This window comes from Neoarius graeffei, chromosome 11, assembly GCF_027579695.1.
Source record: "Neoarius graeffei isolate fNeoGra1 chromosome 11, fNeoGra1.pri, whole genome shotgun sequence".
Lineage (NCBI taxonomy): Eukaryota > Metazoa > Chordata > Actinopteri > Siluriformes > Ariidae > Neoarius > Neoarius graeffei.
In genome coordinates, this window is record NC_083579.1 from 61,556,970 (window position 1) to 61,570,210 (window position 13,241).

Sequence of the window (13,241 nt, forward strand, 5' to 3'; positions counted from 1 at the left end):
ATAATCTATATCATGTCAAGAACTGGGGCGGCACAGTGGTGTAGTGGTTAGCGCTGTCGCCTCACAGCAAGAAGGTCATAGGTTTGAGCCCCGGGGCCGGCGAGGGCCTTTCTGTGTGGAGTTTGCATGTTCTCCTTGTGTCCGCGTGGGTTTCCTCCGGGTACTCCGGTTTCCTCCACAGTCCAAAGACATGCAGGTTAGGTTAACTGGTGACTCTAAATTGACCGTAGGTGTGAATGTGAGTGTGAATGGTTGTCTGTGTCTATGTGTCAGCCCTGTGATGACCTGGCGACTTGTCCAGGGTGTACCCCACCTTTCGCCCGTAGTCAGCTGGGATAGGCTCCAGCTTGCCTGCGACCCTGTAGAAGGATAAAGTGGCTTGAGATAATGAGATGAGATGAGATGTCAAGAACTGCTGAACTAAGTAAAGAGAAACGACATCCATCATTAATTTATAATTACAATGCAGGTATTTTTTTTAATTATTATATGGTTTGTCTATCTGGGGGAATCCTACCTCAGGTGAGTGTACAGAGTTCTGTTATATAGTTAGTACCACTAATCATACAAATAATCCATGAAACCCCTCTTTTCTAAGAGTATAGCTGCCTTCAGTTTTTCTCTCCAGCAGTGCGACATATTGCATGTGCCGTTCCGGTCAGTTTCTCACGGAGTGTAAATTAGGCTAAAAGCTCATCAGTCATGTCTGATACGATTGTTTAAGTGTTCCTAGCTTATATTTCTACTTTTGAGTATTGACTGTATTTCCTCTATAAGTGTATAATAGTTGATTGTAGAAAGTCTGGTTTGATCCTGTAATATCTCTAATTCAGGATTAATTTAAATCGAGTTAGCACTGGAGATATGGCTTGGATTGAGATGAAGTGTCAAATGATCATTTTCATGATGAGAACTGGAAGAAAGCTGGCTGATAGGAACGTTATCAAGCGTCTCCACAGGGCGCCTGTCTGGCAAGCCGCAAGTGTGAATTCTTTCGTCTCTGGCCTGGCATTATTCTATATCCATGATGATCTCATGGAGCTGGAGATTAAATCTCAGTACCTGCTCAGTAAGGGATTTCACTCACAATGCCTCTCAAAGCCTCTTCATGATTTTGTTTAGGATATACTATATTTATTTGACCAATGTCAGTGTGAATGAGCCCCCCCCGAGGTACTAGATAGATATGGAAGACATGAAGTGTCATTTATTTTTATCCCCCACTGGCCGAAAGGCCCGAAGGGGGATTCTGTTGTGGTGATTTCTGTCTGTCCGTCCCTCCCTCCCTCCTGGGAAGGGTGTTCTCCTTCTGAAATCAGCTCCTCTCATAATTTTTGGAGGAATTTCATGAAACATGGCACGATTCTTTTTATATGTTGGTATTACGCATATTGTAATTTTCGTTAAATTCGGTCACATTTTACCAGAGATACAGCCCTTGATTAACAAAATTATATTGACAATTTCATGAGTGTGTTTTCCTTCTGACACCAACTCCTCTCACAATTTATGGACGAATTTCTCGAAGCTTGGCAAAAGGCCTTGTTATATGACGGTAATACGCATATTGTAATTTAATTTCGTTTGTGAAAATTTTACCAGACTTTTGACCCTTAATTAAATAGCTTGTACTTTGACAATTTCATGAGGGTGTATGTTCTTCTGAAATCAACTCCTCTCACAATTTTTGGAGGAATTTCATGCAATTTGGCAAAAGTTTTTATCCCCTGCTGGCCGAAAGGCCTGAAGGGGGATTATGTCATGGTGATGTCTGTCTGTCCGTTTCAGGAAGGGTACTTACCTTCTGAAATCAACTCCTCTCACAGTTTTTGGAGGAATTTCACAAAACTTGGCAGGATTCTTTGTTATATGTCGCTAATACGCATATTGCAATTTTGTTCAATTCAGTCGCATTTTACCAGAGTTATGGCATAGTTGCCAGCGGGGCATATTGTGGTTTCAGAGCACTCTTGCTATTAATTATAAAAAGAAAAACCATTGAATTAGGTGTTTCCAAATTTTTGACTGATACTGTACATCAAGGTTTAGTAAAGATGTTGTGGGGAATTAGGGTTTATTTTATTTTTTATTGTGGTAATAGAACAAGCATCTTTGATCTTCTTAATTCAGATGTTATAATGAGCAGCCTCTTAATTGGTTAACCAAGTTTTGACAGCCAATTGTAAATGTAATCAGTTTCTCCTTACCAGCATTAAATGTAACAGAAGATAATTGACATGTTTGTCTTTCACTGTGCACAATCATGCTATGTTTCCAGTGGCCACTTTTATAACTGACCTTTTCTGACAGAAAGGTTGCTGCTGTGTGGACGTTTTGTTATCCAATTTAATACGCATACTCACATCTTTGCTGTGTATATGCAAGGAATAAAACATGACAAGATATAACATATTGCTATAGAAAGTTAGGTCCTGTTATCACTTAACAGCATACCGACATGGACAAATTTGTTGGTACCATTACAGCTTGTTGAAACAATCTTTTATTCCTCCTGAAAAGTAATGAAATTAAAAGCAAATTTCTCACGTATACTTGTATGCCTTTGGAATGTCATAGAGTAAAGCAAAAAAAAGTGTGAAAAGAAAAGATTTATTGTTTATTTTACAAAGATACTGTATTCTAAAATAGTCTGGACAGATTTTGTTGGTACCCCCGAGAAAAGATGATAAATAATTGGATTATAGTAATATTTCGAACTAATTGTTTAACCTTATTGAAGACACCTATGATACTAATTCATGTAATCAGTCATTCAGTCTATTGAAATGGAGAAAAGTTGTCACTGTCCTGTTTGGTATCGTCGTGTGCACCACATTGAACATGGACCAGAGAAAGCAAAGGAGAGATCTCATTAGGGATGAGTTTATTAATTCAGATGTGTACTGCATTGTGTGTGGAAATGCTCTTACGTTCACTGTTAATCATAGTCTTGAGTCCTATTGTTTGATTTATTTTATTTTAAATATGATTCAACTTCAAGTACTTAAGTGATCTCTGATAATGGTCAGTCAAGATTTTTTTTTTTCAACACCAAAGTTTTTCTTCCTTGAAGTTGACCGTTCACCACTATCCTTTCAGGTTTTCATATTGTGTTGGACAGTTCTTAATCCAATTCCAGTAATTTCAGTAATCTCCCTAGTTGTTTTCTTTGCTTGATGCAGGCCAATAATTTAACCCTTCTAAAACACAGTAACATCTTTTCCATGAACATGGGATATGTCTTTGGCATGGTTGTTTAAGAAATGAGAAGCTACTCACTGCATCAGTTAGAGATAAAAGAATTGTTGCCAGCTGAAACATACAGCAGTGCTTGAAAGTTTGTGAACCCTTTAGAATTTTCTATATTTCTGCATAAATATGACCTAAAACAAAATCAGATTTTCACACAAGTCCTAAAAGTAGATAAAGAGAACCCAGTTAAACAAATGAGACAAAAATATTATACTTGGTCATTTATTTAGTGCCCCTCCTAGAACTGCCACCTTATTGTGGTGGAGAGGTTTGTGTGCTTGAATGATCCTAGGAACTATGTTGTCGGGGGCATTACGCCCCTGTTAGGGTCTCCCAAGGCAGACAGGTCCTAGGTGATGGGCCAGACCAAGAGCAGTTCATCAAAACCCCTTATGAAGAATAATCAATCAAGGACCATGACGTCGCCCGGTATGGCGCAACCGGGGCCCCACCCTGGAGCCAGGCCTGGGGTTGGGGCTCGTATGCAGGCGCTTGGTGGCCAGGCCTTTGCCCACGGGGCCCGGCTGGGCTCAGCCCGAAGTGGTGACGTGGGCCCGATCTCCTGTGGGTTCACCACCCACAGAGGTAGCCGTAAGGGGCTGGTGCAGTGTGGATTGGGTGGCAGTTGAAGGCAGGGGCCTCGATGACCTGATCCCCAGACACAGTGGCTAGCTGTTGGGACATGGAATGTCACTTCGCTGGGGGGGAAAGAGCCTGAGCTTGTGCAGGAGGTTGAGAGGTACTGGCTACCGGCTAGAGATAGTCGGGCTCACCTCCACGCACAGCTTGGGCTCCGGAACCCAGCTCCTCAAGAGGGGCTGGACTCTCCACTTCTCTGGAGTCGCCCATGGTGAACGGCGGCGGGCTGGTGTGGGCTTGCTTATAGCTCCCCAGCTCAGCCACCATGTGTTGGAGTTTACCCCAGTGAACGAGAGGGTCGCCTCTCTGCGCCTTCGGATTGGGGAGAGGGCTCTTGCTGTTGTTTGTGCCTACGGGCCGAATAGCAGTATAGAGTATCCAGCCTTCTTGGAGTCCCTGGGAGAGGTACTGAGAGGTGCTCAGACTGGGGACTCCACTGTTCTACTGGGGGACTTCAACGCTCACATGGGCGGCGAGAGTGACACCTGGAGGGGCGTGATTGGGAGGAACGGCCTCCCCGATCTGAACCATTCGGCGGGGGACATTGAGTCTGAGTGGACCATGTTCTCTACCTCCATTGTAGACGCGGCTGTTTGGAGCTGTGGCCACAAGGTCTCTGGTGCCTGTCGTGGCGGCAATCCCCGAACCTGGTGGTGGACACCGAAAGTAAAGGATGCCGTCAAGCTGAAGAAGGAGTCCTATTGGGCCATGTTGGCCTCCAGGACTCCTGAGGCAGCTGACGGGTATCGGCAGACCAGGTGTGCCACAGCTCAGGCAGTTGCGGAAGCAAAAACTCGGAACTGGGAGGAGTTCGGTGAGGCCATGGAGGAGGACTATCAGTCGGCCTCGAAGAAATTCTGGCAAACCGTCCGGCGCCTCAGGAGGGGGAAGCAGTACTCTGCCAACACTGTTTACGGTGCGGGTGGGAAGCTGTTGACCTCGACTGGGGACATTGTTGGCCGGTGGAAGGAATACTTTGAGGATCTCCTCAATCCCACAATCACGTCTTCCATTGAGGAAGTGGAGGCTGATGACTCGTGGGCGGACTCGTCCATTACCCAAGCCGAAGTCACTGAGGTGGTTAGCAAGCTCCTCGGTGGCAAGGTACCGGGGGTGGATGAGATCTGCCCCGAGTATCTCAAGTCTCTGGATGTTGTGGGGCTGTCTTGGCTGACACACCTCTGCAACATTGCGTGGCGGTCGGGGACAGTGCCTCTGGAGTGGCAGACTGGGGTGGTGGTCCCTCTTTTTAAGAAAGGGGACCGGAGAATGTGCTCCAGTTATATGGGAATCACACTTCTCAGCCTCCCAGGGAAGGCTTACTCCAGGGTACTGGAGAGGAGAATTCGGCCGATAGTTGAACCTCGGATCCAGGAGGAACAATGTGGTTTTCGTCCTGGTCGCGGAACACTGGACCAGCTCTATACCCTTCATAGGGTGCTCGAGGGTTCATGGGAGTTTGCCCAACCAGTCCACATGTGCTTTGTGGATCTGGAGAAGGCATTCGACCATGTCCCTTGTGGTATTCTGTGGGGGGTGCTTCGGGAGTATGGGGTTCGGGGCCTTTTGCTAAGGGCTGTCTGGTCCCTGTACAAACAGAGCAGGAGTCTGGTTTGCATTGCTGGCAGTAAGTCAGACCTGTTCCCAGTGCATGTTGGACTCCGGTAGGGCTGCCCTTTGTCACCGGTTCTGTTCATAATTTCTATGGACAGAATTTCTAGGTGCAGCCAGGGGCTGGAAGGAATCCTGTTTGGGAACCACAGGATTTCATCTCTGCTTTTTGCAGATGATGTTGTCCTGTTGGCTTCCGCAAACCAGGACCTTCAGCATGCACTGGGGCAGTTTGCAGTCGAGTGTGAAGTGGCTGGGATGAGAATCAGCACCTCCAAGTCCGAGGCCATGGTTCTCGACCGGAAAAGGGTGGCTTGCCCTCTCCAGGTTGGTGGAGAAGTCCTGCCTCAAGTGGAGTTTAAGTATCTCAGGATCTTGTTCACGAGTGAGGGAAGGATAGAGCGTGAGATCGACAGATGGATCGGTGCGGCCTCCGCAGTGATGCGGTCACTTTACCGGTCCATCATGGTGAAGAAGGAGCTGAGCCAAAAGGCGAAGCTCTCGATTTACCGGTCGATCTACGTTCCGACTCTCACCTATGGTCATGAGCTTTGGGTAATGACAGAAAGAACAAGATCATGGATACAAGCGGCCGAAATGAGTTTCCTTTGCAGGGTGGCTGGGCGCTCCCTTAGAGATAGGGTGAGAAGTACAATCACTCGGGAGGAGCTCGGAGTAGAGCCGCTGCTCCTCCACATCGAGAGGAATCAGCTGAGGTGCCTCCTGGACGCCTCCCTGGGGAGGTGTTCCAGGCATGTCCCCCCGGGAGGAGGCCCTGGGGAAGACCCAGGACACGCTGGAGGGACTATGTCTCTCGGCTGGCCTGGGAACGCCTCGGTGTTCTTCCCGAGGAGTTGGCCGAGGTGTCTGGGGAAAGGGAAGTTTGGGCTTCCATGCTCAGACTGCTGCCTCCGCGACCCGGCCCCGGATAAGCGGAAGAAGACGAGACGAGACAAGACGAGACGAGATTTATTTAGTGAGGAAAATGATGCAATATTACATATCTGTGAGTGGCAAAAGTATGTGAACCTTTGCTTTCAGTATCTGGTGTGACCCCCTTGTGCAGCAATAACTGCAACTAAATGTTTCCAGTAACTGTTGATCAGTCCTGCACACCGGCTTGGAAGAATTTTAGCCCATTCCTCCATACAGAACAGCTTCAACTCTGGGATGTTGGTGGGTTTCCTCATATGGACTGCTCGCTTCAGGACCTTCCACAATAATTCAATTGGATTAAGGTCAGGATTTTGACTCAGCCATTCCAAAACAATAACTTTATTTTTCTTTAACCATTCTTTGGTAGAACGACTTGTGTATTTAGGGTTGCTGTCTTGCTGCATGACCCACCTTCTCTTCAGATTCAGTTCATGAACAGATGTCCTGACATTTTCCTTTAGAATTCACTGGTATAATTCAGAATTCATTGTTCCATCAATGATTGCAAGCTGTCCTGGCCCAGATGCAGCAAAACAGGCCCAAACCACGATACAACCACCACCATGTTTCACAGATGGGATAAGGTTCTTATGCTGGAACACGGTGTTTTCCTTTCTCCAAACATAATGCTTCTCATTTAAACCAAAAAGTTCTATTTTGGTCTCATCTGTCCACAAAACATTTTTCCAATAGCCTTGTCCATGTGATCTTTAGCAAACTGCAGATGAGCAGCAGTGTTCTTTTTGGAGAGCAGTGGCTTTCTCCTTGCAACCCTGCCATACACACCATTTGTTATTCAGTGTTCTCCTGATGGTGGACTCATGAACATTAGCCAATGTGAGAGAGGTCTTCAGTTGCTTAGAAGTTACAGTACCCTGGGGTCTTTTGTGACCTCGCCGACTATTACACGCCCTGTTCTTGGAGTGATCTTTGTTGGTTGACCACTCCTGGGGAGGGTAACAATGGTCTTGAATTTCCTCCATTTGTACACAATCTGTTGGACTGTGAAATGGTGGAGTCCAAACTTTTTAGAGATGGTTTTGTAACCTGATGAGCATCAACAATGCATTTTCTGAGGTCCTCAGAAATCTCCTTTGTTTGTGCCATGATACACTTCCACAAACGTGTTGTAAAGATCAGACTTTGATAGATCCCTGTTCTTTAAATAAAACAGGGTGCCCACTCTCACCTGATTGTCATCCGATTGATTGAAAACACCTGACTCTAATTTCACCTTCAAATTAACTGCTAATCCTAAAAGTTCACATACTTTTGCCACTCACAGATATGCAATATTGGATCAATTTTCTCACTAAATAAATGACCAAGTATAATATTTTTGTCTCATTTGTTTAACTGGGTTCTCTTTATTTACTTTTGGGACTTGTGTGAAAATCTGATTGTTTTAGGTCATATTTATGCAGAAATATAGAAAATTCTAAAGTGTTCACAAACTTTCAAGCACCACTGTATAATGAATGGATTGTCCATCCATCCATTTTGTATGTAATTTAGTTGTATAAATATTTTTCCCTGTTTTGCAGCATGGCCGTTACACAGTCCCATTCTCCCTCATTCAAAGGTACTCTGAAGATTTGGACAAACCTTTGGGGGATATTGCCACAGTAATGGATCAGACCAGAATCCAACTGCTTCGCAGACAGCACCGTATAGCAGTGAGTATCATATAGATGTGACTTTTCACATCTTACATAAAGTTACTCAAATGTTCTTCATTCTGATCTTAATTTCTTTTATTCGTCAGATCCCACTGAGAGGACTATCAGAGATTTGTATAAAGCTATAATCCTTTGATTAATGCTGGATCCCAGGCCTTCATGTTATCACATGTTACTCTCTGGCACGGATGCTTGCTTGATCAACTGTCTGATAATATCACCAGATCACAGCAGCAGTCAGCCATTAAGGATGTAAATGTATCAGGTCTGGAGTGGGTTACCCGAAAGCATCATAGCACAAAGATCATCGTTAAAGGGTAGAGCGAGCATCACAATGAATAGATAGTTTTCACTGACGTCACGGCATTCCGGGGAACGCCCCCCAGCCGCCATCTTGGAGGGCAAACAAAACGGACCATCGCCACTACTGGCTACGTTATCTCGGACGAATTTATGAAGTTATATAGTCAGTTTTCTAAAATAAAGATCAATGTGGGCAAACTCAAGCAAACAGAAGTATATAGATACACATCTCACGGTATGCAGCCAAACTGGCCTTGATTGGGGGAATTGACCCCTATGAAGTGGACAAAGATGCATTTTCAAGTGACTATGCAGGGTTGCCAAAGCCTGAAACTGCCAAAGCCTGCTCCAAAGCCTGAAACTGACTTCATCAAACTTTAAAGGCTGTCTGATATATACAACTTTATATATTCACAGCGCGCCTTTTGGCGGATGCCGCCTGAATCGCGCAGATCCGATTTATTTTATTTTTTAGGGGGGGCGTTGGAGTGTCTGATTATAATTTCAAAGTAAATTCTGTATTAAAATTACTAAATAAGCAAATCCGTTACAGTCCATGAAACAGGAAGTATAAGGATGAGAAAAAAACAGTTTAAATTGGGAAGCTGCGCACATTTGCGCAGTCCTGCACACTGCTCGGGCTGCACAAGTGTGCGCAGCTTCCCGATTTAAAATGTTTTTTTCTCATCCTTATACTTCCTGTTTCATGGACTGTAATGGATTTGCTTATTTAGTAATTTTAATACAGAATTTACTTTGAAATTATAATCAGACACTCCAAACCCCCCCCCCCCCCCCCCCCCCCAAAAAAACCCCCGGATCTGCGCGATTCAGGCGGCATCCGCCAAAAGGTGCGCTGTTTGCATCCCAAACACAAATCAAATTATACAGAATAGACCTAAAATGTTTTTCAAAAATGACCCTTGCGTGAGTGAAGTGACAAGTGTCAAATAGAAACGTGACAAACGAGCGATATTAAGTGTACATTACAATGTAAACGTACACTCAGCGGTTCCAGTTAGACATTCTCCAGAGAGTGTTCACATGATGTTTTGGTTTCCAAAAACAAACTTAAACACAATTGATTGTTTATTTAAACAACTTACTACTTATAAAATGATCGGAGCAGACTTTGCTGTGTTTGGAAGGCTGATAATCCTTGCGGTTGATTCTCGCAAGCCATAGATTTCTCCTTTGTATGCTGAGTGCTCCCGTACAGTGGGAATTCCATAAAAGCTCCACTTGACTTCATCATCTGACCTATTACGACAGCCGTGAATACAACAGGTGTGCACCACTGCTAGCTTTAAATAGTAGTAATGTAACTATAAATGTAAATAATATATAAATGAATGTAACTCGCGCGCTACAATGTGTGCTCAGTGACCCGTACGGTAAGCTAGCCCTCCAAGATGGCCGCCACCAGGGAATCCCCGACTCTGTGACGTCATGTGAAAACTATCTATACTCTCTCTCTTAGGCCCTGTCCACATGGCAACGGATTCAGGTGACTCCGATACAATTGCTTATCGTTTAGGCCTGGCGTCCACACGGCACCGGCGTTTTGGGTGCCCAAAACGCAATCTTTTTGAGAACGGGTTCCAGAGTGGAAAGATCTGGCAACGTTGCCGTTGTGAAGTCATCTGGATGAGTAGAACGGATTTGTTTACGATGATGTCACAACCACATGACTGTGAGTGCTTCACACCGGGTAGAAGTGTAACGAACTCGATGCGAGTTGTCAACAAATCCTATAACTTGGTTCATGAAACGCGCTTACAAAATATTTTCACTGTGAATATTTATTGTGTAATGGTGCAAAGTGAGAGAGAGAGAGAGAGACTCTGCCCTTAGGGCAGAGTCAATCCCGCCAGCAAAAATAGGGAAAAAAAGGAGCGATCTCACCTCTTCAGATGATGGTTTAAGTCCTACAATACATTCCTCAAAAAGGGCGTAGAAGAACAAATTAATCCATCAACGTAGCATTCAATTTATTCCGGACCATTAAAGACGCCGCCTTCCGCGTAGAATCATACATCATCCTCGCCGCCATATTGGATAGGTCAAAGCGGAGAATAAAGATTCATGTGCTGCGTTTAACTGTACCAACAGGTTTACCGTCCAAATGAGATCACATGGGATTACCTTTCACAGGTGAGAAACAACAAATTAATCCATCAACGTGTAGCATTCAATTTATTCCGGACCATTAAAGACGCCGCCTTCCGCGTAAAATCATACGTCATCCTCGCCGCCATATTGGAAAGGTCAAAGCGGAGAATAAAGATTAGCTGTGTTTAACTGTACCAACAGGTTTGCCGTCCAAACGAGATCACATGGGATTACCTTTCACAGGTGAGACTGGAAAAATACTTTTCATTGTACAGTATTTGGTCATTATAATGTAATTTTCCGAACAGGTTTTCCTGACTTTGTGGCTAATATGAAGTCTCGCGCATAATAGTTTATACACATGCATCCTTACTACTTCTATTGTTCTGGTGTCTCCGAAGGGACCGTCTTACAGCACCCCTAGAGGTGTGGCATGTGTATTGCATCGTTTTCAGCAAGCGTTGCGTTGCCATATGGAGCTGATTATTTTACTGATCGTTGCCCATTTGGACGCGATATATTTTTAAATAACATCTCGTTGTCGTGTGGATGTAGCCTTAGTTAGCATTAAGAGGCTTTTGGGAAACCCAACCCTGATTGGTTTGAACGAAGGATGAATGTTACTGACTGTCATGAAGGAAATCTGTACACTTTTCAAGCATTGCTGGAGACAAGCTTTAAATTCTTTTCAAAATTACTTTTTGTTTCATGTCACTTTTTAATGCAGTTTTAATTAAAGGCAGGCAATATAACGTATTACAAAACCTGAAAATGTTTATGATAAATGTGTGTGTGTGTGTATATATATCACAATTTAAGCTTGTTAACAAACTGCCAGCAAAACAGTAGTGTTGCATTTTAATTAAAAAAATCTGTGAAATATTGAGCTAGGTGATGCTTTTATTTATTGTCCAGAAAAATACATTTATTTATCACTGAAAAGAAGGGAAAAAAATTACAACTGTAATAAAATTTTAACATTTAACGATTTTTAAATATTCGGTACAATGTTTTAACACAGAGTCAGCTGCTTCTAATCAGTTTGTAGTTTTAAAAATGTATAAAAAGATACTGTAATACCAATATCAATATATCATGATGTTGCCCAGTCTTTTCTTTTAACGTTTTAACAGGTTTCAGAAAATAGTTTTGTGAAATCAGAAACCTGCTTGCTCTGTATCTGTAATTTTTTTCATGGCTGGTTGTATAGAATATAATTAATTCAGTACTTGTGTTGAGCCAGCACTAGATCAGCATCTTGAAACTTTTTAAATCTCTAAATCTAATACTTGTAAACTAGAATGTAATGAATGTGATTAATTGTGAAGTATGACTGCTGCCTTTCAGGTGTAAATATAAAATAGGTGCTCTCTGTGATGACTTGTGAATTTGCATTTGTTTTAAAATGTGTTTAGTCTCACCTTGAAAAATGAAGATTGTGATTAAAGATACTGGACACCTACTTGGCTTTATTATGAAACAACAAGATCAGTGGTTCTTGATTCTGGTGAAGCCATGTGCAATTTAGTTTCTCATTTGGTTTGGTTCTTTAGTTTAATTTTCAACACTCTGCATTTAGTCTTGTATGTAAGACCATGGAAAGAAGAATCCATACATTTACTGTGTATTGAATTGAGGGTCACATTGTTCTTTGCTACTGAAATTTCGGGAATGGTTTTCAAATATTACTGTTATTTTTTGTAAAAGATAAGGGTAAACATGTTGGATTTATTTTCTGACATGCTAGACAACAGACATGCTATTCCAAAGGTTTTTTTTAAATTATTATTATTTCTATACGTTTTCCTCAAATTGTTTATCAAAAAATAGGGTTTTTTTCACTGTTCCAGGGGATATTCAAGGATACACTCTGTATTGTCATTATTACATACTTTATTCCTCTGAAATGGCTTTAAAGGTCTTGTGTGTAGATTATACAAACTTCTTAGGAAGAACATAATAAAACAAAACACCACCATGAAGTCTTATGATTTATTTAACCATAACCTAATCTAAAAATCTATTTATTTTTGTGTTCTAAAATGGTTTTTCAGTGTCCAGATTGAATTTTAGCAGTTAGCTACAGAAATAAAACACTGATGGTAGCTGATCTGATTCAAGGACATAGCAGGAAATAGATTGCATTCTAGTCAATATGAGATCCAATACAATAAGTGAACATCTAAAACACTCCCCATAAGTAAGAATTTCCCAAAGATCTTCAGTATTAATGGACTTTTTCTTTAAGATGCATGACCAAATCATCCATCCATCCATTATCTATACCACTTATCTGTCAGGCCCAGAGGGGAAGTTGAATCCCAGCTGATTTCAGGCAAGGTACACCCTGGGCAAGTCACCAGTCGATTGCGTGACTAACACAAAGACAAAAAACTATCCACATCTATTATTTAAAGTAGCCATTTAACCTCATTCACATGTCTTTGGACTGGTGGAGGAAATTGGCACACCCGGAGGAAATTCACACAGGTATAAGGAGAACATGCGAACTCCACAGAGAAAGGCCCCAGTTGGCCATGAGGTTTGAACCCAGAATCTTCTTGAGGCGACAGTGATGACCACTGCACCACCATGCCACCATGGCAAAATTAAAGGTACCTGATTTCACATGTGATCAGCATCCTCTGACCATGGTCTGGTGCCCATTGACAACATGTATCCAATCTAAATGTTTCCCATAAATAAAAG

At 42.9% G+C, this 13,241-nt stretch overlaps 1 protein-coding gene across 2 annotated transcripts in view; it reads left to right on the top strand.

Moving 5' to 3' along the window:
* sash1b (SAM and SH3 domain containing 1b) overlaps positions 1-8,828 on the top strand; it is a 186,699-nt gene extending 177,871 nt beyond the window's left edge. For both annotated transcript variants that reach the window (XM_060934473.1, XM_060934474.1), the window contains exons 19-20: positions 7,983-8,114; positions 8,204-8,828. In XM_060934473.1, the coding sequence (XP_060790456.1) occupies positions 7,983-8,114; positions 8,204-8,245 (174 nt within the window). In that variant the 3' untranslated portion in view covers positions 8,246-8,828. The remainder of the gene's footprint in view (positions 1-7,982; positions 8,115-8,203) is intronic.
* Positions 8,829-13,241: the final 4,413 nt, after the last annotated feature.